Source organism: Saccopteryx leptura, chromosome 3 (assembly GCF_036850995.1).
Source record: "Saccopteryx leptura isolate mSacLep1 chromosome 3, mSacLep1_pri_phased_curated, whole genome shotgun sequence".
In the NCBI taxonomy this organism is placed as follows: domain Eukaryota; kingdom Metazoa; phylum Chordata; class Mammalia; order Chiroptera; family Emballonuridae; genus Saccopteryx; species Saccopteryx leptura.
Genome location: NC_089505.1, coordinates 17,356,281 through 17,383,238, shown reverse-complemented (window position 1 = coordinate 17,383,238; position 26,958 = coordinate 17,356,281). Strand labels below are relative to the sequence as shown.

Sequence of the window (26,958 nt, the reverse complement as noted above, 5' to 3'; positions counted from 1 at the left end):
TTTCGAACCTGGGTCTTCCGCATACCAGTCTGAAGCTCCATCGCCTACGCCATCACCTGGTCAGGCTGAAGGACATTCTTAAGTGGAGTGTTCTTTTATTGCAAGTGTGTGTGGTGCTGAAGAGTACCATGCCCAGTCTGGGTGGGTCAGGTCTACTGTCTTGATGCTCATTGACGAGCCAGCCATTTACTTCCCATTTCACCTCATCAGCACAAATGTTGACACCATCAAAAGGACAAATAATACCTTAGATGTTTTATTATGAAAATAGTTTTGCTCTTGTGGACCCCTGAAAGGGTCTCAGAGTCCCACCAGGGATCTGTGGCCCACATTTTGAGAACCACTGTGCTAGATTAAGTGGCCAGTTCAGGAATTCTTTTAAGCACTTGAACCACCCAGGGGACTTTAGTTACATAAAAATTTTGTTGGTGGTTGTTGTAGTTTGCTGTCCAGCTCTTTGAAATAAAAGTTTTAGCCAAGTCCAAGTTTTTAAGGGAGGATTTTTAAAATCTCAGTCAAAAATAATCTTCAGTTAACATTTTGTTTTTTGATGGCCCAAAAAAAGGCCCAATGCCAAATAAAAGTCAGCAAATTTAGAGACATGTGGTTCCTCTTTAAGAAAAAAATATCTAATCCAAAGAGGGTCTTCACTTCTTTCATTCATGAACCCCATTAGCATTAAATGAACCCTGAGACCACTTCTCAGAATAATGCTTTTAACTGCATAAAATAAAATCCTTAGGATTACAAAGAGACCAAATTATATTGAATTACAGTCATAGTCTCTTATTCTTTGGAGGACTCTCTGTACCCCAAATTGGTGATCACCTACATCTCCCAAACTTTGGTGGCAAAAACACCTAGTGATGAGATTTATTTTGAAAGCATTTGTTTCCAGATCAATTAATATGTTAAATTCTCCCAATTTTGACTGTCAAGAAGATAGATCTCTAGACCAAATGAGTCCAGGGCAAGAATATGGAATAAGAAGAATGAGTTTATGTTTTGCCTTCTTTTTTTTTTTTTCCCCCCCTGTATTTTTCTGAAACTGGAAATGGGGAGAGACAGTCAGACAGACTCCCGCATGCGCCTGACCAGGATCCACCCGGCACCCCACCAGGGGGCGACTCTCTGCCCATCAGGGGGCGATACTCTGCCCCTCCGGGGCGTCGCTCTGTTGCGACCAGAGCCACTCTAGCGCCTGGGGCAGAGGCCAAGGAGCCATCCCCAGCGCCCGGGCCATCTTTGCTCCAGTGGAGCCTCGGCTGCAGGAGGGGAAGAGAGAGATAGAGAGGAAGAAGAGGGGGAGGGGTGGAGAAGCAGATGGGCGCTTCTCCTGTGTGCCCTGGCCGGGAATCGAACCCGGGACTTCTGCACGCCAGGCCGACGCTCTATCACTGAGCCAACCGGCCAGGGCCTGTTTTGCCTTCTATAAGGCTGAATGGCACATGTGTCCTGCTAAATATAGTCTCTCTGGAAAGCAGATCTGCCCCGGACTGGAGACAGGAAGACTCGGGCACCTCTGCCAAATGGGCTAAAGCTATTGAGAAGTCTCTCAAGTTTTGGTTATTCTTTTTGAAAAAAAAAAATTAATGTTTTATATCAATAACTCCCTTCTTGTTCTCAGCTTAAGTCAAACCAGCATCCTTAAGCTTATTGTACTTTGAGAAACTATCTAGTCCTTAGTGCTAAAAGTTAACAAGCAAAAATTTACAGTCATGTGTTACCTAAAGAGTGAAACCAATAACAACCCCATAGTGAGATTTTCTATTCACCCGGTAAGAGGTTTGTGAATTATTGAAAAACAACATTTTTTATCCTCTTTCATAGAAGAAAATGTTGGTGCTGGAAATGGAAAACAGACAATAATCTACAAATCATCTAAATTTAGTCTTAGAATTAATGAAAAATACTCCAGCATCATGGTCTCCTCTGATTGTGTTTTTCTTGGGCTAATATTGAAATGAGTTCTCATTCTTTGACTTCAGGGTGGAGAAGTAAGTGGTGGTTTGAAAATATCCCAAGGTAAAAAGCCAACCTGTGATTTTTAAATATGCCACAAATAATCCTCCAGGTGGATATTCACCACTTTGTTAGTCGAGGGTTTCATTGTGGGCTCTGTAGCCCTAGTAAATTTTCTCATGAAGGCTCCCTCGAAGCCACAGCTCTCCATCCTGTCCTCACCAGTGAGCTCTCTCCGTTTGTGCCTCGTTCGCCTGCGCTTCCCGCTGCACTGTTTTCCTGCAGGGGTGGGGGCAGCTGAACCATCGTGTCCTCACATGTTTAGGACTGCTATGTCCAATGGGGTTGAATCCTTCAGAGCCCATAATCAACACATTCAAAATTTAGGCCCCGAAATCACTCTTGCAGTTCTTGCGATAGTTTATCAAAGCATTTTCAAAGATATTTTTTATAATCACCACAACCATCCTCTGAAAGAGGTATTGCTATTCTTAGTTTATAGGTGAAGAAACTGATGCTCAAAAAAGTTAAAAGTATCATGCCCATCAGAACCCAGCTGGTTACTAAGAGACTGAGACTCAAACTCGGGTCATCTGATGCCAATGCCAGTGTTTTCTTCTCCGTCCCACTGGTAGCTCTTATCTGGTCCAGGCTCATTACAAATCCCCCTTGTCCTTTATCTACCAACCTTACCCTTGTCGAAATCACAGGACAGCAGATGATAAGATCTTGTATTTCTTCAGGGGCTGCCCGGATTTGAAATGGCTTTGTCTAAAGACATAGGGCCAGAACTGGAGAACTGTGGGCCATATTTGACCTAAAGATATGTTTCACTGGCAGTTTTTGTTTTGTTTTAGTACCAACATCAGAGATTTCTATGGCCAATTTCTTTGGTACCAATATCAGTGATTTCTATTCAAAAATGCAAATTTCTAGCTTCTCTTGAAAATGGGGCAACGCTGGCACAAATTTTATGTGACAGTGTTCGGTGGCCCCCGAACAACCCCGGCCCCTGGAGAAAGGAACTGGGCTCCCCCAGTTTGCTCCAGGCTTCCCCACTCAGCAGGTGCAAGGCCCTACGCATGCACTCGGGTCGCCAGACAGGCTCTTGTGGGCACTGGGGCTGGCTACCCCTGCTCTGGAACCTGAATTCCTGGGGAGCATGGCCTGGACTGTGTAACACCGTGCCCAGCATATATTGGGGGGCCCAGTAAGGGCAGGGTTGAATGACTTCCATGGATATTGTTTCATTTATTGTTTGTTACACCTTGAGTGTTGACAGTGTTATCCTGATCATTACAAAGAATTGGTTCTAGCTCTCTAACTTATTGTAATAAGTTGATTACAGCTTAATAGATTGTTCCTAGTGAGCGAGCGAGAGAGAGACAGAGAGACAGAGACAGAGAGAAATGACCTCCCTCCCAAATGTGTCTAGTCAGTTTTTCACCACATTCTGTCTAAATGGTAACATATTTATGCCCTCCATCTATCAAGTCTACCTCTTCCTCATTGGTGCGACTCTCATACATTTTTGATTGAGTTTATAAACTATTTGCTGTTCTTGTGCTTCGGGTTTCAGTTCGATGGACGTAAGGGAAAGAAGATCTGGAGAACTTTCAATAGTTCTTTATTTCAATAAACACTGTACTTATGTGTGTGGAAATTATATAGCGATTTGAAATTTTTAATTATTTATGGAGACTTGGTCTGATTCATGGGCAGAAAATAAATTTTTAAAAGGGTTTTCCCCCTCCTCTTGCATTCTACGTAGTTGTAATTCCTTCTAGAGCCGAATGAATCTAGGAAGCAAAGCCAATGACCGGGTCAGAAATGAGGTCTCTAACCAAACTTCAGGTGGAAAATTATAAAGGTGAAAGTCTGAAGCTTCATTAACGCCTCCTACCCCCTGGGGAGCAGTCCAAGAAGCCTCAAAGTGGTGAGAAAAAGATCGCATTGGAATGAATGAATGAATGAACTACATATATATAAAAAGGCCCAGGTTAAAAGAAGGCAGAAATAAATTGAGGCATGTGACTGGGGACACAACTACTCTCATAGTTTCTGGAACTGTTTGCTTCTAACTATGCATTATGGAAAAATTTACATATTCATGAAACAGAGAATGATCCAGTGTGCCTTCATCACCAAGACAATTCTTAGTCACTCACCACAACAGGGTTTAAGAAACTGCAATGCCCAATGAAGCTAAAATCGTTATTCTGACTACTCAGTTTTCACTTCTCTTTATTGAATCTATTGTGAATCCTTTATGACCTTCGGAGTTGGGAAGAGGAGGCCACAGAGAGGAGAGGCTGTGGGCCTAAAAAAATCCACAAACAGTCTGTTTATACCCTGGATAACCAGCAGTTGAAAGTGTGATTTTTGCGGTTTACTTTGGCCTTTTACGCCAAAACAATTGGACTGTTGGAATTGAAAGAAAGATAAAGGAACGCTGAGTCCCTTTGGCTGAGAAGACAAAAATCATCAAAATTCTGAGGCTAAGCAATTTCTGTGGCTTTTAGAAACTTGTGTGGCCCAAAGGGGTCATAAATAATTTTCATGGTATGATACCCTTGAAGGAAATACTTGGTTTCCCAGGAATTCCTGCCATTCTTGCACTCACAAAGGTTCGTGCTGTCTGCGAAGGTCTGCTCTAGCCTCCGTTTTTGGCTTAGTACCACCTCCAGGAAGTACGAGACAGGGTTGAGACTCAGCCCACCTCCTGGGTGTGCCTTAACTGGTGAAACGAACAGCTTTGAGGTATTGATGCATTTATCTCCACTTCATGATTCAACCTTTAAGTAAAATCCTCACTGGTCCTTCTGATCTTCAGCCTAACTTTTACTATAGTCTTTTCCTTCTGGTGTTACATAAAGAGCAGTCAAAGTTAAAATGTGTTTCCATGGCTATAATAAGATCTAGAATGGTCAATTGCAGAAGATCCCATAGGATCCATGGAAAATCCATTCAAGTGATATCATACCGCTATACCCACAGAGAGCCCATAGAGCGGAGACCTGGCCATTTTCTATGCAACCCGGTAGGACGGAGGGGGGTGGGCCTCTCCGTACATCTGACCTGCTTATTTTAAAGCAGGGGTCCCCAAACTTTTTACACAGGGACCAGTTCACTGTCCCTCAGACCACTGGAAGGCCATCACATACAGTGCTCCTCTCACTGACCACCAATGAAAGAGGTGCCCCTTCCGGAAGTGCGGCGGGGACCGGATAAATGGCCTCAGGAGGCCGCATGCAGACTGCGGGCCATAGTTTGGGGACGCCTGTTTTAAGGGTACAGTCAGCATCTCCATATTAGTTAAATTAGAAGGACAGATTGTTCCCTTGACGGTATTCTTCCAAATCTCAGCATACTTCTGCAAAGGCCTGTCACCTATGCATTGGGCTACCTGCATGTAGCCTCAGGGGGCTTCCATGTGCCTGGTTGACCAGGACGACACTTTTCGAGCTCACAGCAGAGCTGCTAGTGGCAGAGGTCCAGCCACATGGTGTTTTTACTGGCTTGGAGACTAAAATCACAAAATTCCAAAGCCATGACTCTTCTTAGTGAGGCCACATCTGAAATGCACCTTTTCTAGCAGGGAGTATGTTATAGGTCATCTAATGACACTTCAGTCATGCAGATGTTTGCTAAAAAAAAGTACCCACAATAATGTATTTTTATCCACAATATCATTTAAGTACTTTTCGTAAAAAATTTTAGCAGTGCTTGCATCCCTGATTTTACCCTGCTGGTGAATTTTTTATGATGTTGTTTATTGCAAAACAGTACCGTCTCCTGAAAGCTTTTATCAGATTCCCAGGGCGATGTGCTAGACATAGGCAAAGCACAATTCAAATTCAAATTTTAGCATCTTCAAGGGCTACTTTTATGAGCTACAAGAGAGCAACTTGCCTGGCCATGGGTGGGTACCACGATACAGAGAGGAGACATGAAACTTTTCTTGCAAAAATTTAGAGTCCATATAATAGCCATCAAGAATATGCAGAGCAAAGATTATGCCATTTTTGTATTCAGGGCATACTTCAAATATTGAAAGTTGGCAACATACTTGAATTAATAGATTAAGTACAACATTATAATAAAGTCACTACTATGAAATGTTAATGTCCTGCAAGGTCTGTGAGAAGAATTCTTAGGAATCATACCTTTGCTGTCCGGCGACACTGCATTGGCCCTATGCTCTCTGACATACTTGTGAAGCAAAAATGATTACAATTCAATACGCATGCGACCTGGCTTTGTACAGACCTGACGTTTCCCCAAGCTTCTCTCCTCTGACTCAGCAAGGTGCGCTCCCCGTACTCTCGCCCACACCTCTGCACTCAGTATTTTTTCTGCTAGTCCTCCCCGTAGGAAAAAAGCATGAATAGTCAGTATAGGACCACATCGAGATGGTGTAGTGATTTCACACTCCCTTGGCCCCAAGCACACAGTAATGATAGATACAATATGGAAACAGGAAATCAAAAGGATTCACCAGGTTAAAAAATAAGAGGAGTATCCCCATGGTTGGAACAATACTGGAGTGGTGAGCAATGGTGAAGTCGCAGGCCAGCTGCGCTCTGGTCAGCACAGAGCAGCGGCAGCCAGGGACTGGGCTCCCGCAAGGTAAAGGGGACGAAACGTGCTCTCTGTCAATATGGAGACCAGAACCAGGCTCCGTGCTGTAAGGGCCTGTGGTGGGGGAATATGCTTTCCCTCACGCTCAAGCAAAGGAAGCTGAACAAAAGGACTGCTGACCTGTCACTGGGAACTATGGCTTTTATAAGAGTTTGTGGACCTAGTGATGCTGGAAAGCCACAGCCTCATAAATAGGAATTAAATTCTTGCTGCTTGGTAACCAGATATGTAATAGCCCTATTGTTCCCATACGATGAGAACTACAAACAAGACATGGTTCTGGACTGTGCCAAGAGTCTGCATGGTAGTTACCACAGAACCACGAGGGAGGAACCGAGGGAGGGAGGGAGACAGGCAGAGGAGGAAAGGAGAGGAAAGAAATCTGCCATCAACCTAATTGTGGTTCCTTCATTCGTCACCTACTTTTCTTCCTTTCCCTTCATATCTAGCATTTCCCTCTAAAGTATTTGGGTATAAAGTTAACTGCTATTTGTTCAGAACCAATGGCATACTTTTAGCCTAAAGAATCACATCTCTAGTTTTAGAATATTCTATTCTTTAGTAGCTTAACTATGTCTTCCCTGCCAATTCACCATTCTCTTTTTCTGGAACTCCTACTGAATGACTATTGGGACTTGACAATCTCTTTTCCATACCCCTTAACCGCTCACCCTATCTATCTGTCTGTCCATCTATCATCTATCTCTCTAATCTCTCTAAATTGCATTTTTGGTCAGTTTCTTATGACTACTTTCTAACTCACAAATTTTCTCTATATATCCATTCAGTTTAGACTTTATCCCATTTCTTAAATTATTTTAATGACCGTATTTTTTACTTTTAAGATTTATCATTCTTTTTTAATATCTTCATGTTCTTGTTTTGTGTTTTTGTCTTATAATTTCCTGCCCTTTCTTTAAAGGAAGTTTTTTGTTCTTTTATCTTTTCAACATCCTAGGCATACTTATATTAAAGTCTTGTCAGATTGTTCCCTGAAACCATCTGGCATGAATTAATGAGCCAACAATAGATTTTACTAACTATGTTTCTTTTCATGTGCTTTAATGTTTGGTCTATAGGCTCGTTCTGAGTGGAAGATTCATTCTCATTCTCACATTTTAATATAAGGCAAAAGCATTAATAAAAAGAGACAATATATAGAAATAAAAGGAATCAGCTACCAAGAAGATAGTCTATGGCAGTGGTCGGCAAACTCATTAGTCAACAGAGCCAAATATCAACAGTACAATGATTGAAATTTCTTTTGAGAGCCAAATTTTTAAAACTATATAGGTAGATACATTTCTTATCGAGGTTGCACCCACACATGGTATTTTGTGGAAGAGCCACACTCAAGGGGCCAAAGAGCCGCATGTGGCTCATGAGCCACAGTTTGCCAGCCAGGGTTCTATGGGAATGTTAGTAAGAATGCATATTATAAATTACAAATAAAAGTAGATAGATACAAATATTTGTCAGCTTCTTGGCACCTAGTGCTTACCATGATACCTTATATACAGTAGATGCCTTAATTTATAACATAATTTAAGTCTTAGCTTTAGTTTATTGAAGATTTCTACTTGAATTGTTTAAACATAATGATCAATCAATTTTGAGCTATGCCAAATTAAAAATCTCTGAAATAAAATTACATTAGATTATATTGTGGCATCACAGATGTAAACTATGGAAGAAAATTTAAGTTCAAAATTTGAAATTAGAAACTCAGGTAAAGTTCTATCTTGTGTTTTATTTCTAATCAATAGCATTAAAGAAACAATTATCATACTTGAACTTTTCCTTACTATTCCTTCAGCTAATCACTGAATACAGTCCTCATAATTTATAATTCTATAAAATGTATGCCCAAAACTTTTTGTCAAGATAGACTCTCATAAAATGTCCCACTTGTACAAAATTTAGGGTATCCATTGATTTCTAAAGTAACTCCCACTGGAGCTAATCTCTGCTTAAAGACGTTCTTTGTGCTAACAGTCCAGACATCATACATGGAAGGAAGGAAGATGATGATTAGCCAAAAGAGCTAGAATCATGAGACTTAGCGACTGATAATGTACTCCACTTTTCCCTTTGAAAATGTTTTTACAAAACCGGGTCGGGCCCAGTGTTTTTACACTAGAATCTGTAGACATTTAGCTGCCTAATAAAATAACCACACAATCTGGCAGAATTCTGCATACTTGGCGGCCCTTCCTGCCCCGAAGCCTGGAGCAGCACTGGGCCCAGCAGGTGTGGCTTGCAGCAAGTCTGGGAGCTGAGTTCGGGAAAGCTGCCCAGCACCCCACCAGTGAGCAGTGTGCCTTTGTGAAGGCCAGGTTGACACCGCAGCTCTTAACAAACCCAAAGAGCCTCTGTTCATTCACAACAGACATGGAAAACTAAAATCACTGAGGGGTTGACACGAGAGACCAAATTTACAGTAAATTAATTTTCTTCTTAATAACAAGTGCCATGTGTTTGAAAAGATTTTTTTTTTTTTTTTTTTTGACATTTAGAGCAGGGGTTAGGAATCTTTTCGGCTGAGAGAGCCATGAACGTCACATATTTTAAAATGTAATTCTGTGAGAGCCATACAACGACCCGTGTACCTTATGCATTATCCAATAAAAATTTGGTGTTGTCCCGGAGGACAGCTGTGATTGGCTCCAGCCACCCGCAACCATGAACATGAGCAGTAGGAAATGAATGGATTGTAATACATGAGAATGTTTTATATTTTTAATGTTATTTTTTATTATTATTAAAGATTTGTTGGCGAGCCAGATGCAGCCATCAAAAGAGCCACATCTGGCTCGCAATCCATAGGTTCCCGATCCCTGATTTAGAATATAGAGACTACCTCACATTTAATACTGCTGCACGCACGAGAAATCTACTCTTCTCCTTGGTGACAAGGAGCCCCCTTTTCCCTTAGAGAGTAAGGTAGAGAGAAGAGTAGACTCTCAACAGCCTGGACCCTAGCAAGGACAAGAAGAGGAAAACGTTTTCTCATATTTTTATTTTTTTTCCATAAGGTGCTCTTTAATTGCAGGACCCAATTAGTGAGCTCAGCTTCCCTGAGCCCTCCAATGAGAATCACCTGCTTATACAGGGCAAGAGCAGGAGCAGTGTGATCAGGTGGGGACACAGGACCCGCCCATCCCTTGTGGAGCATGACCAGTCCAACAGGCAGAACGTAAAGTGGCAACGGGCAAGTTGAAGTGCAGTGACGTGATGACGTGCCTGTTGGGCCCCAACAGAGCCTGGTGACAGACCTGGTATTCAGAAGCAATAGGCGATGCCTTCAGTGCCGCTACCTAGGAAGAGCCAATCAGAGCCCCCTCTCCTGGAGGAACCGGACGTGCGAGGGAGCTATGGAGACAGAGAGAGGCCCAGACACAGGCAGCGAACCTGGCCTCAGGTCCTAGAGGCAGATAACTCAGAGGACCTGCACCTTGGAAACAAGAAACAAGTCCAGGGATGAGATGGGGCCCCAGAATAGGGTCGTGCTAGCTGTTCCAACATCATGGGCTTCTGTATGCAGGCATAAAACAATGGTTTTTAGATTTAGAACTTTTTATTAAGTAAAATCTTACAGAACACAGCCCCTCCGGCTTTGATAGAGCCGGGGGTCCTGCAGCCCTCCCCATCTGGCACACCCTCCCCCTCCATAGACACTGAGTGTACCTTGATTTTCCCTTTTATTGGAAATCCTAACTCGCTCCTTTCTGGGCCCAGGAGTAGCTATAGGCTTAGAAAGGATTGAATAATGAAAGCTTATAGAATGAATGAGAAATACACAAAGGAGACTTTATTTATTTTATCTTCTATTAAATGAACAAAGTGTGGGACCACTGTCAACTAGATGAGAGGTGGGGGGGGTTCTAAAAAATGGGGACTGTGATGCAGAGGACGCCCCAAACCACACTGTGTGGGTTCCGCCTACTTTGTCTACTCAGAAGGCTCACCAGGAGTCACCTGGAACTTGGTGTCAGATCCTGAATTCTTCTCCGGCTTCCGGAACCTTCCTTTCTCTCCGGGTGGACCGGAGTGTGCTAGCCCTCGGCCAGCCAGGACCAGCTAGCTCCCAGACCTGGGCCTGCTGTTGAGTCCCAGGGAAGAGGCAGAAGGAAATTCCAGGAAGAAGACAGATAAGCAAAAGGCCTAGACCCTAATGGCACAGCATTGACAGCTCACGAAGAGTGGTCACCGTCTCAAAATTGCCAGAGGTTCTCTTTTTAAGTGCAGACTCCTAGCCTTGTCCCAGACAAACCTATTACATCAAACACTCTGAAAGAAGGACCAGGGAATTAGCATTTTTAGTAGTAAGTGCCCTAAATGAACATGATTCCCACCACATTGGTCAAGAATCCTTCAAAGGTTTTGAACAGGAGAGCGATATGGGTGTATTTGCATTTTCAATAAGTTACTGGGGTGCCTGCATGGCACATACATTCTGGGAGAAGAGATGAAAGAAAGAAATACTAAGTGGCTGGGGTGGAGCTAAGCAGGAGCTCGTGGTGTGAGGTGGGTGGGAGGATGCAGGTTAGGGAACCACGTGGGGGACAAGTGGCAGGACCAGACAGTTGAGCGTGGAGAGTGAGGGTGAGAGAGGAATCAGGCATGACCCCCCCCCCCCAGGGTCTGACTGTGGCTGTCGTTTCCTTTGACCCAGGGGGCATTTCAAAAGCGAGTGCCGTTCATTCATCATATGAAAATATTACAGGAGCAAATTGATACATGATGAATTTTCTGTAAGATCAAAGAGGAAGAAGATGAACCCACAAAAGAAACCTAGAGAATGTTAGATTATACTTCCAAAACTAGTACAGTTTGAAATAAATTTCAACAAAAATGGTTTGGATTTGGGGTTTTTTTTTTATTTTTTTGTAGTTTTGGCAATTAAAATGATTATCTTAATTATAGAGAATATGAGTAAAATAGAGTCTTATCTTTAGACCTAATCTTATAAGAAGGCTAGACTCAGGCAGGGCAGAGCACGGTGGAGTGCCCGTGGTATAGGCCACAGTCTTGGGACCAGATGAGCAGATCATAGACCAAGCACTGGCAAATATGGGTTGAAGTGGCTTAAGTCATCAAGCATGATGACACTCTTAGAGCAAAGCTTACAATAAAATTAAAGTTTTTTTGTTTAAAGCAACCTTATCCTAGGAGTACCACATGAAAAGAAAAAAAAAATGAAGTTGCATAGTCATATAAAAATGTATATGAACTATATACAATATTACTCAGCCATTAAAAAGAATGAAATCTTATTGGTGACAGCATGGATGGACCTAGAATGTATGATGCCAAGTGAAATAGGTCAGACAAAGACAAGCACCATATGATTTCACTTATATGTGGAGTCTAAAGAGCAAAGTAAGCAAAGTAGAAAGACTCACAGATACGAAGAACAGACTGAGGGTTGCCAGGGAACAGGGGTTGGAGGACCGGGTGGAAAAGGCGAAGGGATTCAGAACTACAAGCTGGTAGTTATAGAACAGTCCCGGGGAAGTAAAGTACGACATAGGAATTATAGTCAATGATACTGTAATACCGATGTAGGGTGCCAGGCCGGTACTGGAAATATCAGGGGGAACCACTTTGTCAAGTACATGAATGTCGAACCCACGATGCTGTACACCCGAAACTAACACAAAAATCATATTCAATGTAAACTGTAATTGAAAAATAAAATGAATGTATATGTGTATATGTACTAAGAGAACTGAGTATAAAAGGTGACTGTAAACCAACACAGGATAGTGAAGCCTTACGCCAAAGATAAAACCATTAACACTGGGGGGCAGGGTGGGGGAGGGGAGCCTGCATGGTGCCTGTCAAAGCAGAACACTGTGAGAGCGGCCATATTGACGCTCGTCCCATTCAGTTTCCCAGGACCCTGAACGCTCACGCTGACGTGCTCAGTTCCAGGAAGAGTGCACTGTGTGAGTGGCCCGAAGCAGTTTCCTGTGGCCCCTCGTCCTTGAGCTGCTGGGAAGCGGCGTCACCGTGCACCGCGGCTAAGCTGGAGGCGTCACCGTGCACCGCGACTAAGCTGGAGGCAGACAAATGCGAGGGTCCCCACAGCTTCTGCTTGATCTTACACCTGAGTCATCTTTTATTTATGTCCTCCTATGGCCTAGGATGGCTGTGGCCAACACCATTCATCAGCCTAATGGGCGCAAATGGAAAGCTCTCAAATTCCCCCCCCCCCCCCCCCCCCCCCCGGGACATGCCTTGATCAAAGAGAAGAATTGTTAAAGGCACTTCTTCCACTAAGAATTTATGTCTTCCCGTAAATTGACCTTGTGAGGTTATTTGTGGATTCCAATAGACACCTGGCCTTCTTAGGCTCCTGCAGCTCTTCAGCCTTCTCGCCCCCCACCCCTCTGCCCACTGCTCCAAGCCCTAAGCCAGCACCTCTGGGGACAGAGCATGGCCGAGTCTTGGCTTTTTCCTCTGCCGTTGGTCCCTCCGTTTACTGACTATCGCATCCCTGCTCCTTCCGGGCAGAGTGCTGAGTGCTGGACACACAGTAGCCAACAGCCTGTGCTCATGGACTCACCATCTTCACAAGTACTCATGACACAGGCTCCTTTTTCTTTTATGGAATTGTTTTCAATTGTAGTTTTACATTTAACATCATTTTTTATATAGTTTCAGGTAACAGCATAGTAGTTAGACAATCATACTTTACAGCAGGGGTCCCCAAACTACGGCCCGGGGGCCACATGTGGCCCCCTGAGGCCATTTATCCTGCCCCTGTCGTACTTCCGGAAGGGACACCTCTTTCATTGGTGATCAGTGAGAGGAGCACATTGACCATCTCATTAGCCAAAAGCAGGCCCATAGTTCCCATTGAAATACTGGTCAGTTTCTTGATTTAAATTTACTTGTTTTTTATTTTAAATATTGTATTTGTTCCCGTTTTGTTTTTTTACTTTAAAATAAGATATGTGCAGTGTGCATAGGGATTTGTTCATAGTTTTTTTTATAGTCCGGTCCTCCAACGGTCTGAGGGACAGTGAACTGGCCCCCTGTGTAAAAAGTTTGGGGACCCCTGTTTTAGTGTTCCTCCTGATGTTGCCAAGACCCATCTGACTCTATCCATAGTTATTACTGTACTTTTAACCGTATTCCCTAGGCTGTACTTTCCATCCCCAGGACTGTTCTGTAACTACCACTTGGTGCTTCTCAGGCCCTTCACCTTTCCCACCCGTCCCCACCAACACCTCTCCCTTCTGGTAATCGTCAGTCTGTTCTCTGGACCCGTAAGTTTGTTTCTGTCTGGTTTGTTCACTTATATTGTTCTTTAGATTTCACACATAAGTGAAATTATATGGTGCACTGTTGGTCAGAGGGCAGACTGGTGCAGCCACAGTGGAAAACTGTATGGAAGTTTCTAAAAAAAATTGAAGATGAAACTGCCTTATGAGCTCGTGGTTCCACTTTTGGGTATATATCCAAAGAAACCTAAAACACTTCTGGGAATGTGTCTTAAGAAGCCCAAAACACTACTGAAAGCATAGGTGCACCTCTGTCCATTGCAGCGTTATTTACAACAGCCAAGCTACAGAAGCCACACCAGCGCCCAGCAATAGATGAGTGGACAGAATGGAATATTACTCGGTTGTAAAAAAATAAAAAAATAAAAAAGAATAAAATCTTCCCATTGTGACAGCATGGATGGACCTAGAGCAGCGGTTCTCAACCTGTGGGTCATGACCCCAGCGGGGTCGCCTAAAGCCATCGGAAAATACATAATGCATATCAGGTATTTACATTCTGAATCATAACTGTAGCAAAATTACAGTTATGAAGTAGCCACCAAAATTATTTTTTGGTTTGGGGTCACCACAACATGAGGAACTGTATTGCGGGGTCACAGCATTAGAAAGGTTGAGAACCACTGACCTAGAGGATATTCTACTCAGTGAAATAAATCAGACAAAGACACAAGTGTTTTAAAGACCGCCGTAAAGGAACTGGGGAAGCACAGGGGCTGTGAGAGTCACTGAGGGCAGGTTTGGGGGGTTTCATCGCACAGACCCTCCTGTTAATACAGGTCTTTGAGGGACTGGTTGTGTACGGGACAGACTTCTGGACACCCCCTAAACCATCATCACTTTATTCCGCTCTCTGGTGTGCTATCTCGACCTCAGGAGACAGACCCTGCTGCCTCCGACCACACCTGCCCCGGCCAGGGCTCCCCTGCGATCTGCTTCTCACACAGCTCCTACTCCCTCCCTCTGACCGCAGCCCACTTCCTGGGCCCCTCTGACCTCCGGCTCAGGTCCCCGAGGAGGCCAGCTGCCAGGGGACCCCCAGGCTGTGAAGGAGGAAGAGAGGTCTGGGCATCCTCATGGCAGACCCGGTCACCCTCCCACGCGGGCTTGGGTTTGTTTTACAGCGTGTAAATCTCCTTATAGTTTTCTGATGATGAAAGTCAAATACAAACGATATGATAAAAGCCAACATTTCAAAAATGAATAGTGTAGGAGAAGAGTTCGATGTATTCCCATAAACTTTTACACCTACTGCCGCCATACATAATAACTTGAAGCAGTTTGGTGTGTATCAGTACAGATACGTTTGTGCTTATGTAAATATACATATATATATATATATATTTGTTTTTCAATGGTCCTACGTGTTTACAGTGTCCTATGATTCAGTGGTCCCCAACCTTTTTTGGGCCATGGACCAGTTTAATGTCAGAAAATATTTTCACGGACCGGCCTTTAGGGTGGGACAGATAAATGTATCACGTGACCGAGACAAGCATCAAGAGTCTTAGATGGATGTAACAGAGGGAATCTGGTCATTTTTTAAAAATAAAACATTGTTCAGACTTAAATATAAATAAAACGGAAATAATGTAAGTTATTTATTCTTTCTCTGTGGACTGGTACCAAATGGCCCACGAACCGGTACCGGTTCGCGGCTCAGGGGTTGGGGACCACTGCTATAATTGACCTTTTTTTCATTTGAAAGTTCATCACGGATACTTTTCAGGGAGGACACTAGAGGGCGACCTTACCCTTCCCAGGTACCCCCAGTTCACTGCAGGCATGTGCCCCAGCTCCTCTGTGGGTCAGTCTCCCATTAATGAGCATTTAAGTTCTGCCATACTTGCTTGTAATAAATCTTTTAATGACGATTATTCTTAGCTCCGTGTCATATTCTTCTTAGAAAGGGATTTGGGGTCTGACATCGTGCATTTTCAATGGATTTCTATGCACAGTAAGGCATTATGCATTCAGTAGAAACCATCCTTTGAATTTTGAATGTTGATCTTGCCCTGGGCTAGTGATATGCCGGACGATACTCTCTCACAATTTTGGACAATGACAGCGAGATGGTTTTGCCCAGCTGTAGCTCATGGAGGTAAGTGTTCTGAGCAGGTTCAGAGTTGGTTGGGCTCAGCTATGATGTTCAGTAGGTGAGATGTATAACATGCGTTTTTGACTTACAACATTTCAATCAAGACTTAAGTCGAGAAGCAGTTGTAGTTCTCTTTCTGGGAACTGTCCCCCTCTGCCTCCCATGGGAGAGTCAAGTGCTTCGGGTTTGTTCGTTGCTGAATCTGTTTGTTTCAGTTGAATTTGTTGTTGTAATTGTGTCATTGATCTAATTAATATGTAAACCAAAGAAAGAGTAAGGGAGAGAGAATGGGTTATTGTTTTAAAAAGGTTTTAAGTTGAATTTTTCTTATTTGCAATTTAAAATATACACACATATTGATAATGACCTCCTAGCCCTATCATATCAGATACAGTGGCTGCAAATGACTGAGAAACTCCGTCAACCGTGTGACCATGTTTGCGAGTTACATCCTCTCTTGATTTGCCTTGAAAAGCATGGTCTATGGAAGAGCACCAACACAGCTGTTGGTGTGTTTGTAAATCAGGTTATCCTTTCTCCCTAGAAACACCTAAGACCCAGAGTCTTATCTAGGCTGTCAGCGTAATCTGCCCTGATAGCAGTTGGTGCTTAGCCCCTTAACTCACCCCAGCAAGCCATGTAAGCTCTAGTGCTGCTTACAGAGACGCCGTGTTTAATTAACCTCGGGGAAGAGAAATAGGAAAGCTGGCAATCGTAACTGCTGCCCTTGAACGGGAGAGAATGTCTGCGTATAAACATCCTGTCCCTTTCTAACCTAATATAACATTAGAAATGATCTTACAGCCCCTCCTAAATGGACAAACCCTTTATGTGACTATTGTAGGCACTCTACAATTATTTTGTTGGACTTGGAAACACATTTCTACGCGGCTGGCTGTATGGGGATCTCTGATTAAGTTAGAATGTATTAAGGATTAAGTCATACTGAATTCATTCAACAAATATGTGTTAAGTGCCAACTGTATACCTACTGGTTGGCTGGTCACTGCTGGGGCCACAACAAGCCCCAGTGGCCAGAGCTGCTCCCCAGATGCTTATGATAGCGCTACAGACTCCGGGCCCCTGGGAAATGCAGAGATGCCATCTAGGCACCAGGACCAGCACGCTCTGACATGCTCTGACCGTACGTGCACGGGGCCAGTGGAGCAGGATGGTGTGCGGGCAAAAAGGAAGCATTCCCGTGAAATCTTCCAGTTCTTGACATCTCAGGCTTGCCTAAGCAATTTAGGCATCGGTTATACCTACACTGCGTGGCGCTTGACAAGGCACTTGCCAAGGCTGCTGAGCATCTTATGGCTGTGTTTTCTCTTCCAGGACATCAATGAGTGCATTCTTGAGAACTATCCCGAGTGTTCCAACCCCAGGTTATTTTACATCATTCCGTACTTCTGTGGACAGCATCCCAGATGCAGGTAAAGACTACAGGCTCCTGGAGTGCTCTCGGGGAGGACAGGGGTAGAAACCTGCCCACAGCACTGTGAAGGAATCTTCTCTCTCTCTCGTCTCTCAGCCTCCCAGAATTCAGTTAATAAACCCTCTTAGTCTTTGACAAATCTCATGTGAGACTCTGAATATCCTGTAAATAAAATATTAACAAGTCATTTTACAACAAAGGCCTTGAGACTACCCCATAAAGCTGTGTCACTGGAATGCCAACAAAACTCTTTTTTGTATTTAACACTACAGAGCTATGAGGTAGTAAGGACCGGGAGGTAAGTGAGCCCCAGCCTGCTCCTCCACAATGACACTCATCAACAACTGCCTTGGCTTGTGTGGCATGTCTAATTGGGTCTGAAACACTGGATGCTCATACCCAAAATTTGACAGTAGTATCTGACTGTGGTGCCACAGTGGATAGAGCATCAACCTGGGACACTGAGGTCCCAGATTCAAAACCCCCAGGTTTGGGCCCTGGCCGGTTGGCTCAGTGGTAGAGCGTCGGCCTGGCGTGCAGAAGTCCCGGGTTCGATTCCCGGCCAGGGCACACAGGGGAAGCGCCCATCTGCTTCTCCACCCCTCCCCCTCTCCTTCCTCTCTGTCTCTCTCTTCCCCTCCCGCAGCTGAGGCTCCATTGGAGCAAAGATGGCCCGGGTGCTGGGGATGGCTCCTTGGTCTCTGCCCCAGGCGCTAGAGTGGCTCTGGTCACAACAGAGCAACGCCCTGGAGGGGCAGAGCATCGCCCCCTGGTGGGCAGAGCATAGCCCCCTGGTGGGCGTGCCGGGTGGATCCCAGTCGGGTGCATGCGGGAGTCTGTCTGACTGTCTTTCCCCGTTTCCAGCTTCAGAAAAATTTAAAAACAAAAAAAAACAAAAAAAAAACCAGGTCGCCAGCTTGAGTGCAGGGTCACCAGCTTGAGCGTGGGATCATTGACATGACCCCATGGTCTCTGGCTTGAGCCCAAGGTCGCTGACTTGAGCAAGGGGTCACTGGCTCAGCTGGAGCCCAGTCAAGACATGTATGAGAAGCAATCAATGAACAATTAAAGTGCCACAACTATAAGTTGATGCTTCTCATCTTTCTCCTTGTCTCTCTGACCTTCTTGCTAAAAATAAATAGATAGATAGACAGATAGATAGATAGATAGATAGATAGATAGATAGATAGATAATAGCTCTCTCAGGAGACATACTTAATCAAAAGAGGAAAATACCAGTGATTACCTTCTCTAGAGAGAAACTTACTCAGATCATAAGGCCCCCAGGATGTGATCACCCACCTCCCACATCAGCATCCCTGGGGTACTTGTTAGGAACCCCAACTGCATCACAGTCTCGCAGGTGGGGCAGGCCTTTGTGCCCACCCCGGGGGATCCTGGTCTGGCAACAGCTGGAATTCACTGTGCTAGACACGTGTAGTCTGCAGAAGGAACAGCAGTAACAATGACTACCGTCTTTCCTCGGTGGAATACAATCCCTGTTACCAGGAAGGACGTTTTTCTGCAGAGAAAACATGAATTAGAAGGTCACTGTGCTCCTGAGGAGTCCAGGGGAGAGAACTGTGTCCCAGGCTGCAGCTCAGTCCCTGTACTTCTCGCCGACTGGAGACCACTGCCTGCTCTGTGTATGGTCGCTGTGCTGAGTGTACCATAGCACAAGAGTCTGTTTATGGTCAGCATTCCGGAACTAGAAGTGTCCATTTTCTGCTTCATTCTAAACTTCCTGAGTTCGGGAGGCTCCCCTCCCCCCTGTAATAAAGGCCACCCAGTTCACGGTCAGTACTTCAGATACTGGGACAGTCTGCAGCCAGATGACTCACTTTCTGATACAATTAAGATACGTATTCCAAGAAACATGATCCTAACTCCCTCAAGTAGTTTAATTATCTATGTCCTCATCTTGGAGAGAGTCCTGGTGATGTCTTGTCTTGGTTCAGACATGATGATTTTCAGAACCTCTCAGAATGCTACTATGTTCCACCTTGACCCCAGTTAGTTGATCTGAATAAGGGTTATTAGTACAGTTTTCTAAAGAGAGGCCTGCCTGCTCCAGGAGCCCCAGATGGTGCAGGCCGGCCAGCCGGGTGCCCAACACCAGCCACCTCAGTTTCCCTCACTCACCCGCGTGCTGTCCACGTGGGGACCTTCCCTACAAATGCGACGAAGCTCTTTTCCTTCTATAGTTTTTTTAAAAATCATCTTTAAACTCTTTGAAAGAGTAAGATGATTGGCAGACACGACCTGACCTTTATTTTGAGTCCTAAGTCAGTGAGTTTTCCATTTCAGAACTTCTGTCTTCATGTCATTGGTTCTGTTTCGGCCTCTTATTACAGGGCCGGTCTTATCGACCCTTGGTCAGTATTTATCAGGACTAGGACCTAACAGCTTGTGCCTGTGTCCTAATTCTGACAAATACTAATTGCGGGGCCCTGAGCTGGGCATTACACACAGGTGAATGCGATGCGGTAGAAGGCAGGGGTGAGAGTGCCCCCTGGAGGGCCGGGGCGGGGCTGCAGGAGAGGCTGCATGCGGGCTTGTCCCTGAAGAAACGGGGTTGGGACCTCTGCGAATGGGGTAGGCGGGTAGAAGAACTTTCAGCATGTTTTTGTTGCTACAACTAAAAAAAAAGTCTCTGATTTAAAAATGATTCTTGTATCCATAAAGGGAGCCTGGTGAGTGGGCCCTCGAAAGAGCCAAACTGAACGTGAATGAAAACTTCCTGCTTGTGGGGATTCTCGAAGAGTTGGAAGACGTGCTGCTTTTACTGGAAAGATTTTTACCTCATTACTTCAAGGGCGTGCTCAGCATCTACAAAGACCCAGGTAATTCTGTTTGCAAGCAAGCTCCTCCCCGTTTCAGGCGTCACTCGCCTTGGAAAAAGCCTCAGGAAATAAAGGGGTGAAATCGCCTCTTCTGTTCAGGAAGGGATGCTCCCCTGGCTTGCAAAGCCCGGTTAGAACCATGAGATCCGCATGCCAAAAACCTTGAGCTTCCGGCCCAAACATAAACGCGCCGTGTTCTAAAGGTGTGGTGGTTCGGTTTCTGCCTTTGGACAGGGACATGGGCACCGTGTCCATCAGCTTTGTCCTGGGCGTTATTGCCCGGCCGAGAACCAACACATAGGCTTGTGCGTGTCTGCAGTCCATTGATGGAAACCTGTGGGAGTGAAGGAACCATCATGCAATGAAGTGCCTCTGGCCCTCTTTCCATTTGACAAAGGCACCTTGGCGAACGAAACCCTGGCAAGTAGAATAGATAGAGCGCCAAGCTGAAAATGCAATTAGGATTTTCTTCCGCCGAATGAGTGGCTCCCAAGTAGAAGCAAGACAGGGAACGCGCACAAAGCAATTACGAAGGTCGCCCGTAGTATCACTATGAATATAATTACTCTCAGAAATTCATCTACTTCTGTCATTATTATTTTATCCTGAAAGATAAACGACATTGTTTCTTTCCCGTGCTCCTTCGTCTACGGCTGCCGCAGCAAGCCTTACATGTTTATTCACTAATCTGTTGATGGTTTTGTGTTGTGGTCCTGAAGTGGGAGGCAGCGTCCCGCCCTGGCTGGTGTCCCAGCTGGACGCTGCCTTGTGTCCCAGCTCTCTCATTCAGAAATAAATTCCGATGCGCCTGCACGCAGGAACGTGACTGAGCCCACCAGGTGTGCCTGCAGGTGTGTCCCCTCAGCAGAAAGTGTGGTTTGAATAACGAGAAGCATATAATAAACCCTAAACAGTTCAGTTTGGGGAACTGGGTCTTCCTGTGCCCTTCTAACAAGGGGCCATTGAAAGAGCTCGGCTGTGACAAGTTTTTAGTTTTTTAAGACGAGATAAGCTCCAGTCTTTGTGCAGAGAGGGTCTTATCCTAAGTTAGACTCCTTTGATGAAATGGTTTACATGACTCTTTGTTGTTTTACCTCTTTGGCTTGACTTGTTGTGTAGGGTGTGTGTGTGTGTGTGTGTGTGTGTGTGTGATACACAGTGTGAGATAAAAGGCTGGCTGAATCCTGGTGACACATAGTTGTCAATAAGATGAACAGACCCTTGTCCCAGCATCCAAGAAGAGTATCCGTGAGCCCCTCTCACACACACCACCCATCCTGGGATCTGGAACCAACACTAACTACTACAGGGTCCAGGATGTCACAGCTCAGCACACCGAAGATCAGCTTCTGGCTGCGGGCCTGAGAACGTAGATAAGGACATTTTTATCTTTGTTCTTCTTAAATACGAATAAACCACAAACAAAAAGCTTGCCCCAAAGAGCCCATTTTACCACTTTCTTGGGTTATATCATCATGACTTGCCGGCTGCTTGCTGCATTTAAACATGTGACTTCTCAGAAACTGTGGGCCTTGGTCCCGTGACCTGTAGGCACAGTAATTAAAGTAGAACGTATTTCTGAAACTTTAGTGGCCGTTAGCTTGTCTTTCTACCTATCCATTAAAGATGGTTTTCCCCTTTGGGTTTGGCATGGCCGTGTGTTAGGACCCTGAGGCTTCCTGCCTCAAGGAGAGTAAGGGATATCTGGCCCCCTGCACAGTGGGTGACAGGTTTTCATACACGCAGGGCCCACGTGGCCAGCTGACACAGTCCAGCTGTACTAGTGGTTAACATGCATCTATTCTGCCTTGGTCACCACTCTCAAGGGCCCCGCCGCCTTGGCTGTCCCTTACCCCTCAGTGTCAATGAAGTAATGAAAGGGGGTCTTCTGGTCTCTGGCCCGCATTCAGTTCCCGAGTGGAACTGGTTCTTAAGTGTTTTGAATGCCACCCAGTATCACTCTTCAGCTGCCACGTGTCCTGTTCGCAACAAAACGGACCTCTGAGTGACTCTCCAGTAACTTTCACGGTTTCGTGGTGTGTTGGGCCCTTCTTGGGAGATTTTCTATGGTGACACTGAAGGCCCAGCTCTGGGACATAGTCGCTCTGTCCCAAGCGCTCTCTGCGCCCTCCAAGGCCGGGGGCAAGACACGGACAGCTAGCCACTCCTGGCCAGTTCCCTGATGTTTCAGCTTCTGAAAGGACTAAACACCTGTGTTGTTTCCTCATGGCCGCAAACCAGAGGGTTGGTGTCAGTTCAGTTCAAAGAAGAGCCATAGTGAGGCCTTGTCAGTGCATTGTTTTAGTCCAAAACCGTGGATTTGGGCACACATGAATCATTGCTCTTGCCCTTTATAAAAGAAGTTTTGTAACTCAGTAGCCTAGAGCACAAAGGGAAGAAAAACTAAAAGGTAAGACATCAAGGAACCTTATGACCCTTAAATCAGTATAGATTACCTGACCATGAGGCAGACTAAGATTCAAATATCACTGGCTACCAGCCACCGGCCTTTGGCGCTTGTCCTGTTATTTACAAAAATGCAGGTGTGGCTCTGGCCAGTTGACTCAGTGGTAGAGCATGCCAGGCGAGTGAATGTCCTGGGTTTGATTCCAAGTCAAAGCACACAAGAGAAGCAACCATGTACTTCTCCACCCCTACCCCTTCCCTCCCCCTCCTCCTCTCTCTCTTTCTCTTTCTCTCTTTCTCTCTCTCTCTCTCTTTCCCTCCTGCAGCCATGGCTCGATTAGTTTGAGTGAATTGGCCTTGGCACTAAATATGGCTCTGTGGCCTCGGCTTCAGACACTAAAAAAAAAAAAAAAAAAATGACTTGGTTGCTGATCAACAGAGCAATGGCCCCAGATGCGTAGAGCATCGCCCCCTAGTGGGCTTGCCAGGTGGATCCCAGTTGGAGCACATGTGGGACTCTGTCTCTGCCTCCCCTCCTCTCACTTAAAAAAAACAAAAACAAACCCAAAACACGTGTGAGTGTCGATTTTTGGTAAGCCCCTTCCAACAACATGAAAAATATAATACTTATGGCAGTCTCACTGCTAAGAAAAGGCATGAATAACAATGACTGTTTGGGGAGATGGTGAAAACAATAATGTCTGTCACCCAAATGGGTTGTCACTTATTTTAGATTAGAATAATATTCTTTAATTCTTTCCAATCAGTACAACTTGTTCCAATAACCCGCCATTTAGAGAAGTTAACAACTTCTTCCCTAAATAACAGCTTGACGGTTGGCCATCCTCTCTTCATATCTCATGCGCAGGTGTGCTGACAAGTAGATTTTTTTCCTAACAAACGTATTTCAGAAGCTTAATCATTAGAAATGGTTTTGTTAAAGTTATTTTATATTAAAGTCTGCATTTTTGTGCAGACTCAGTTAGTGTATCTCAGAAGAAGTTTATGATAATAAGTACTCAAGACAGAATTAAAATGGAAGTTTTAGCATGCTGGATTATGAAGAGGACACGTTCAGGTGTTTCTTACCAACCAGGGGGCAGTGAGTGCTCAGTAATCTCCCCCCACCTGGGTAAGAGTCTAAATTAGGGGGAGGACCAAGGCCCAAACAGATTTACTGCTTAAGAGCGTCCTCCCTGGTTTAACCTATGGAGTCTTATTTCTAGTTGATTAGTCTTGATTACATTTGCTCATGGCTTACCTCTTTAAAATGCGAAACTGAAGACAGCCCAAAGAATGTGAGAGAATGATCCATAGTCATCCACCAAAATGGGAGACAGGCAGAACTCATGTTTCTGAGCGATGAGTATTAACGTGGTCAAGAATACTTTTCCTTCTTAGATCTTAAAAACTGACATGCTGTGAGCTATCAGTGTTTTGTTGGTCATAATTTCCTTTGGAGATAAAATCACAGAGGTGTTAAAGGCCAAAATAAATTTTAAAAAATTGAAGACAGATTAAATGCATATTTGTCACAGGAATAGTCATTATATAAATGCCCTTCATCTATCTAAACCAGTGGTAGTCAACCTGGTCCCTACTGCCCACTAGTGGGCGTTCCAGCTTTCATGGTGGGCGGTAGTGGAGCAACCAAAATATAAATAAAAAGATAGATTTAACTATAGTAAGTTGTTTTATAAAGATTTATTCTGCCAAACTTAGCGAAAATCCGACATAAAGTACTTGGTAAGTAATTATTATTATATGCTTTAACTTACTGTAACTCTGCTTTATAAATTTTATAAAGTTACTTCCCTACTTTATAAATCACCATTACTGTGGAACCAGTGGGCGGTTAGAAAATTTTACTACTAACAGAGATACAAAAGTGGGCGGGAGTTATAAAAATGTTGACTATCCCTGATAAACCTTTGACTTGGCAAGGAACTGAGCAGTTCTAGTTTAATAGCGCCACCTAGCGTCCAGACAGTGAATTGGATATTAGAAGAGACTTCTAGTCCTCTTTTCTGCTACAGTTCTGCCCATATGACCCAGAGCAAGTGCAGCTTTGGGTGGGTGATCTCTAAGGTCTGTATTATTATACTACTAAAGTATCATATAGAATTTTTAAAGGCTTCTCTTTCTACCTTTCATTTTTAGCAAAAGTTTTAGGGTGATTTCCTTCTAGCCGCCAATAAAAACTTTGAATGGTCCCCATTGCCTTACTTAGTATTTTCCAAGTTTAGTTATGGAGGCTATCGCCACCTAGAGGACATGAGAGAATCCTGGATGGAGAGTTACTTGCTCAGAATCAGTTCTTCCCTGTAACCAATGATATTGAAGTAATGGAGACAGGGATCCCAATTTAAACTCTCTGGTCCCAATATCCAGGCCTTTCTGTGCATACCTTATGCATTTTTGTTGAGAAGACAGGATATCATAATGATTAGAGCACAGGCATTACAGCTGCTCCTCCACTCATCAACTATATAACTAGAGGCAAGGCATAACCCCTCTAAGCCTCAGTTTCCCCACCTGTATAATATGCATAAACAATACTGTCTGCTTCACAAGGTTGGGAGATGTGCCTGATCAAATCTATGTAAAGCCCTTAGCTCAGAGCTTAATATATGATAAGGATTCAATAATTGGCTTGCCAGTTACATCAAGGGGGAGAGATAGGGTCTGTGTCTGTGAAAAAAATAGGACTTCAGGCTCCCTTTGTAATTTCTGCATGAGAGAGAGAGAGAGAGAGAGAGAGAGGGAGAAAGAGCTAGGAGATGGTAGACCTTGACTTATCTGACTAGTTATAGCTGACCTGTGACTATGAAATCGTACACCTTTAGGAAATAATATCTTCAGTATCCCTAAGAGAAAGGGACAGCTATATTCCGGCCAACACCTTGTCCTTGAAACAATCATGGGTAATAAATTTACTGAAACTATTGCTACAGTGTCACTCTTAGGGACTTGAAAAACACACATCATCCAAGTCACTGTTTTGTTTGTTTTTTTTAACTCTCTGTTTTTACGCCTGAACTCTTACCAGAAATATCAGAAAGGTACAATTTCCACATGAAATGAACACCACCGTTGAGATGTGATTGGTGCCAATTGCCATTAACTTGTGCTGACCGTTGAATTTTCAGACTGTTGTACACCATGTTATTTGGTAGACATAAGATGGGTGTCCAAAGAGTTAATGGAGCTTTTTAAGTAAGATCCTTAAATTCAGTTCTTTAAAAAACCTTCCGTTTGTATTCCACGTGCAGAATTACGTCCCTCTGAACGCTGTGAATGAATTAAACTTTGTCCAGCAGGTGGCGGTGTCACTCCATTTTCTCAAGGAAGTACTTGTGGTTTCCTAATACCGAGTTTGCATCTGCAGACAGGAGTTTACACAAGGCTTGGACACAGATGTACAGTGAGGCTCAGCTTAGGGCCTACAACCGGGATCCTCAATATCAAAGCATTCCAAGTACAATTGAGTGCAGTAGTCCAAATTATGTAATATGAGAGCTAATTGGGGGAAGAAGAGGGATGGAGTTTTACAATAAGTTTATGTGGATTAAAAAATATATACAGTGGTCCCCCTTATCTATAGGGGATGCCTTCTAAGACCCCCCACTGAAATCTTGAAACAGTGGCTATTACTGAACCCTATATGTACTATGTTTTATCCAGTACATACTTTTTTATAAAATAGGCACAGTAAGAGATGAACAATAACAAAATAGAACGATTATAACAATACACTGTAATGAAAGTTATGTGAATGTGGTCTCTCCCCCTCTAAAAAATATTTTCTGGGCTTGCCTTTTTACTTAAAAGAAGCACTTTATGACTTCTCTGTGGCATATCTGCATGGCCAACATGGCTACTCTTGAGCTTTGGGGCCATCATTAAGTGAAATAAGAGTTACTGGAATACTGTTGATTGGAAGACCATTGACTTGATAAGTGACTAACAGGCGAATAGCATATACAGAGTAGACCTCCTAGACAAAGGAGTGATGCATGTCCCAGGCTGGACAGAGGCAATTTCATCATGCCGTGCAGAACAGCGCACAATTTGAAACTTATGAATTGTTTATTTCTGGAGTTTCCAGAAATATTTTTCACCCCCCTGGTTGACCCTGAAGCCATAGAAAACAAAATGATGGATAAGGGAGGACTACTGTATACCATCAGCTCTGGCTCTATAAAAATAACCCATCATTCTGCAACGTCTGGGTGAAACCGTTGCTGTCTTTCGCCTTTCATTTCTGTTTTTACTTCCTAT

The 26,958-nt window shown here is 44.1% G+C and overlaps 1 protein-coding gene across 2 annotated transcripts in view; it reads left to right on the top strand.

Moving 5' to 3' along the window:
- Positions 1-26,958, top strand: part of UST (uronyl 2-sulfotransferase) — a 294,746-nt gene that overhangs the window by 221,488 nt on the left and 46,300 nt on the right. For both annotated transcript variants that reach the window (XM_066373034.1, XM_066373035.1), the window contains exons 6-7: positions 17,329-17,426; positions 20,114-20,271. In XM_066373034.1, coding sequence (XP_066229131.1) covers positions 17,329-17,426; positions 20,114-20,271 — 256 coding nt within the window. The remainder of the gene's footprint in view (positions 1-17,328; positions 17,427-20,113; positions 20,272-26,958) is intronic.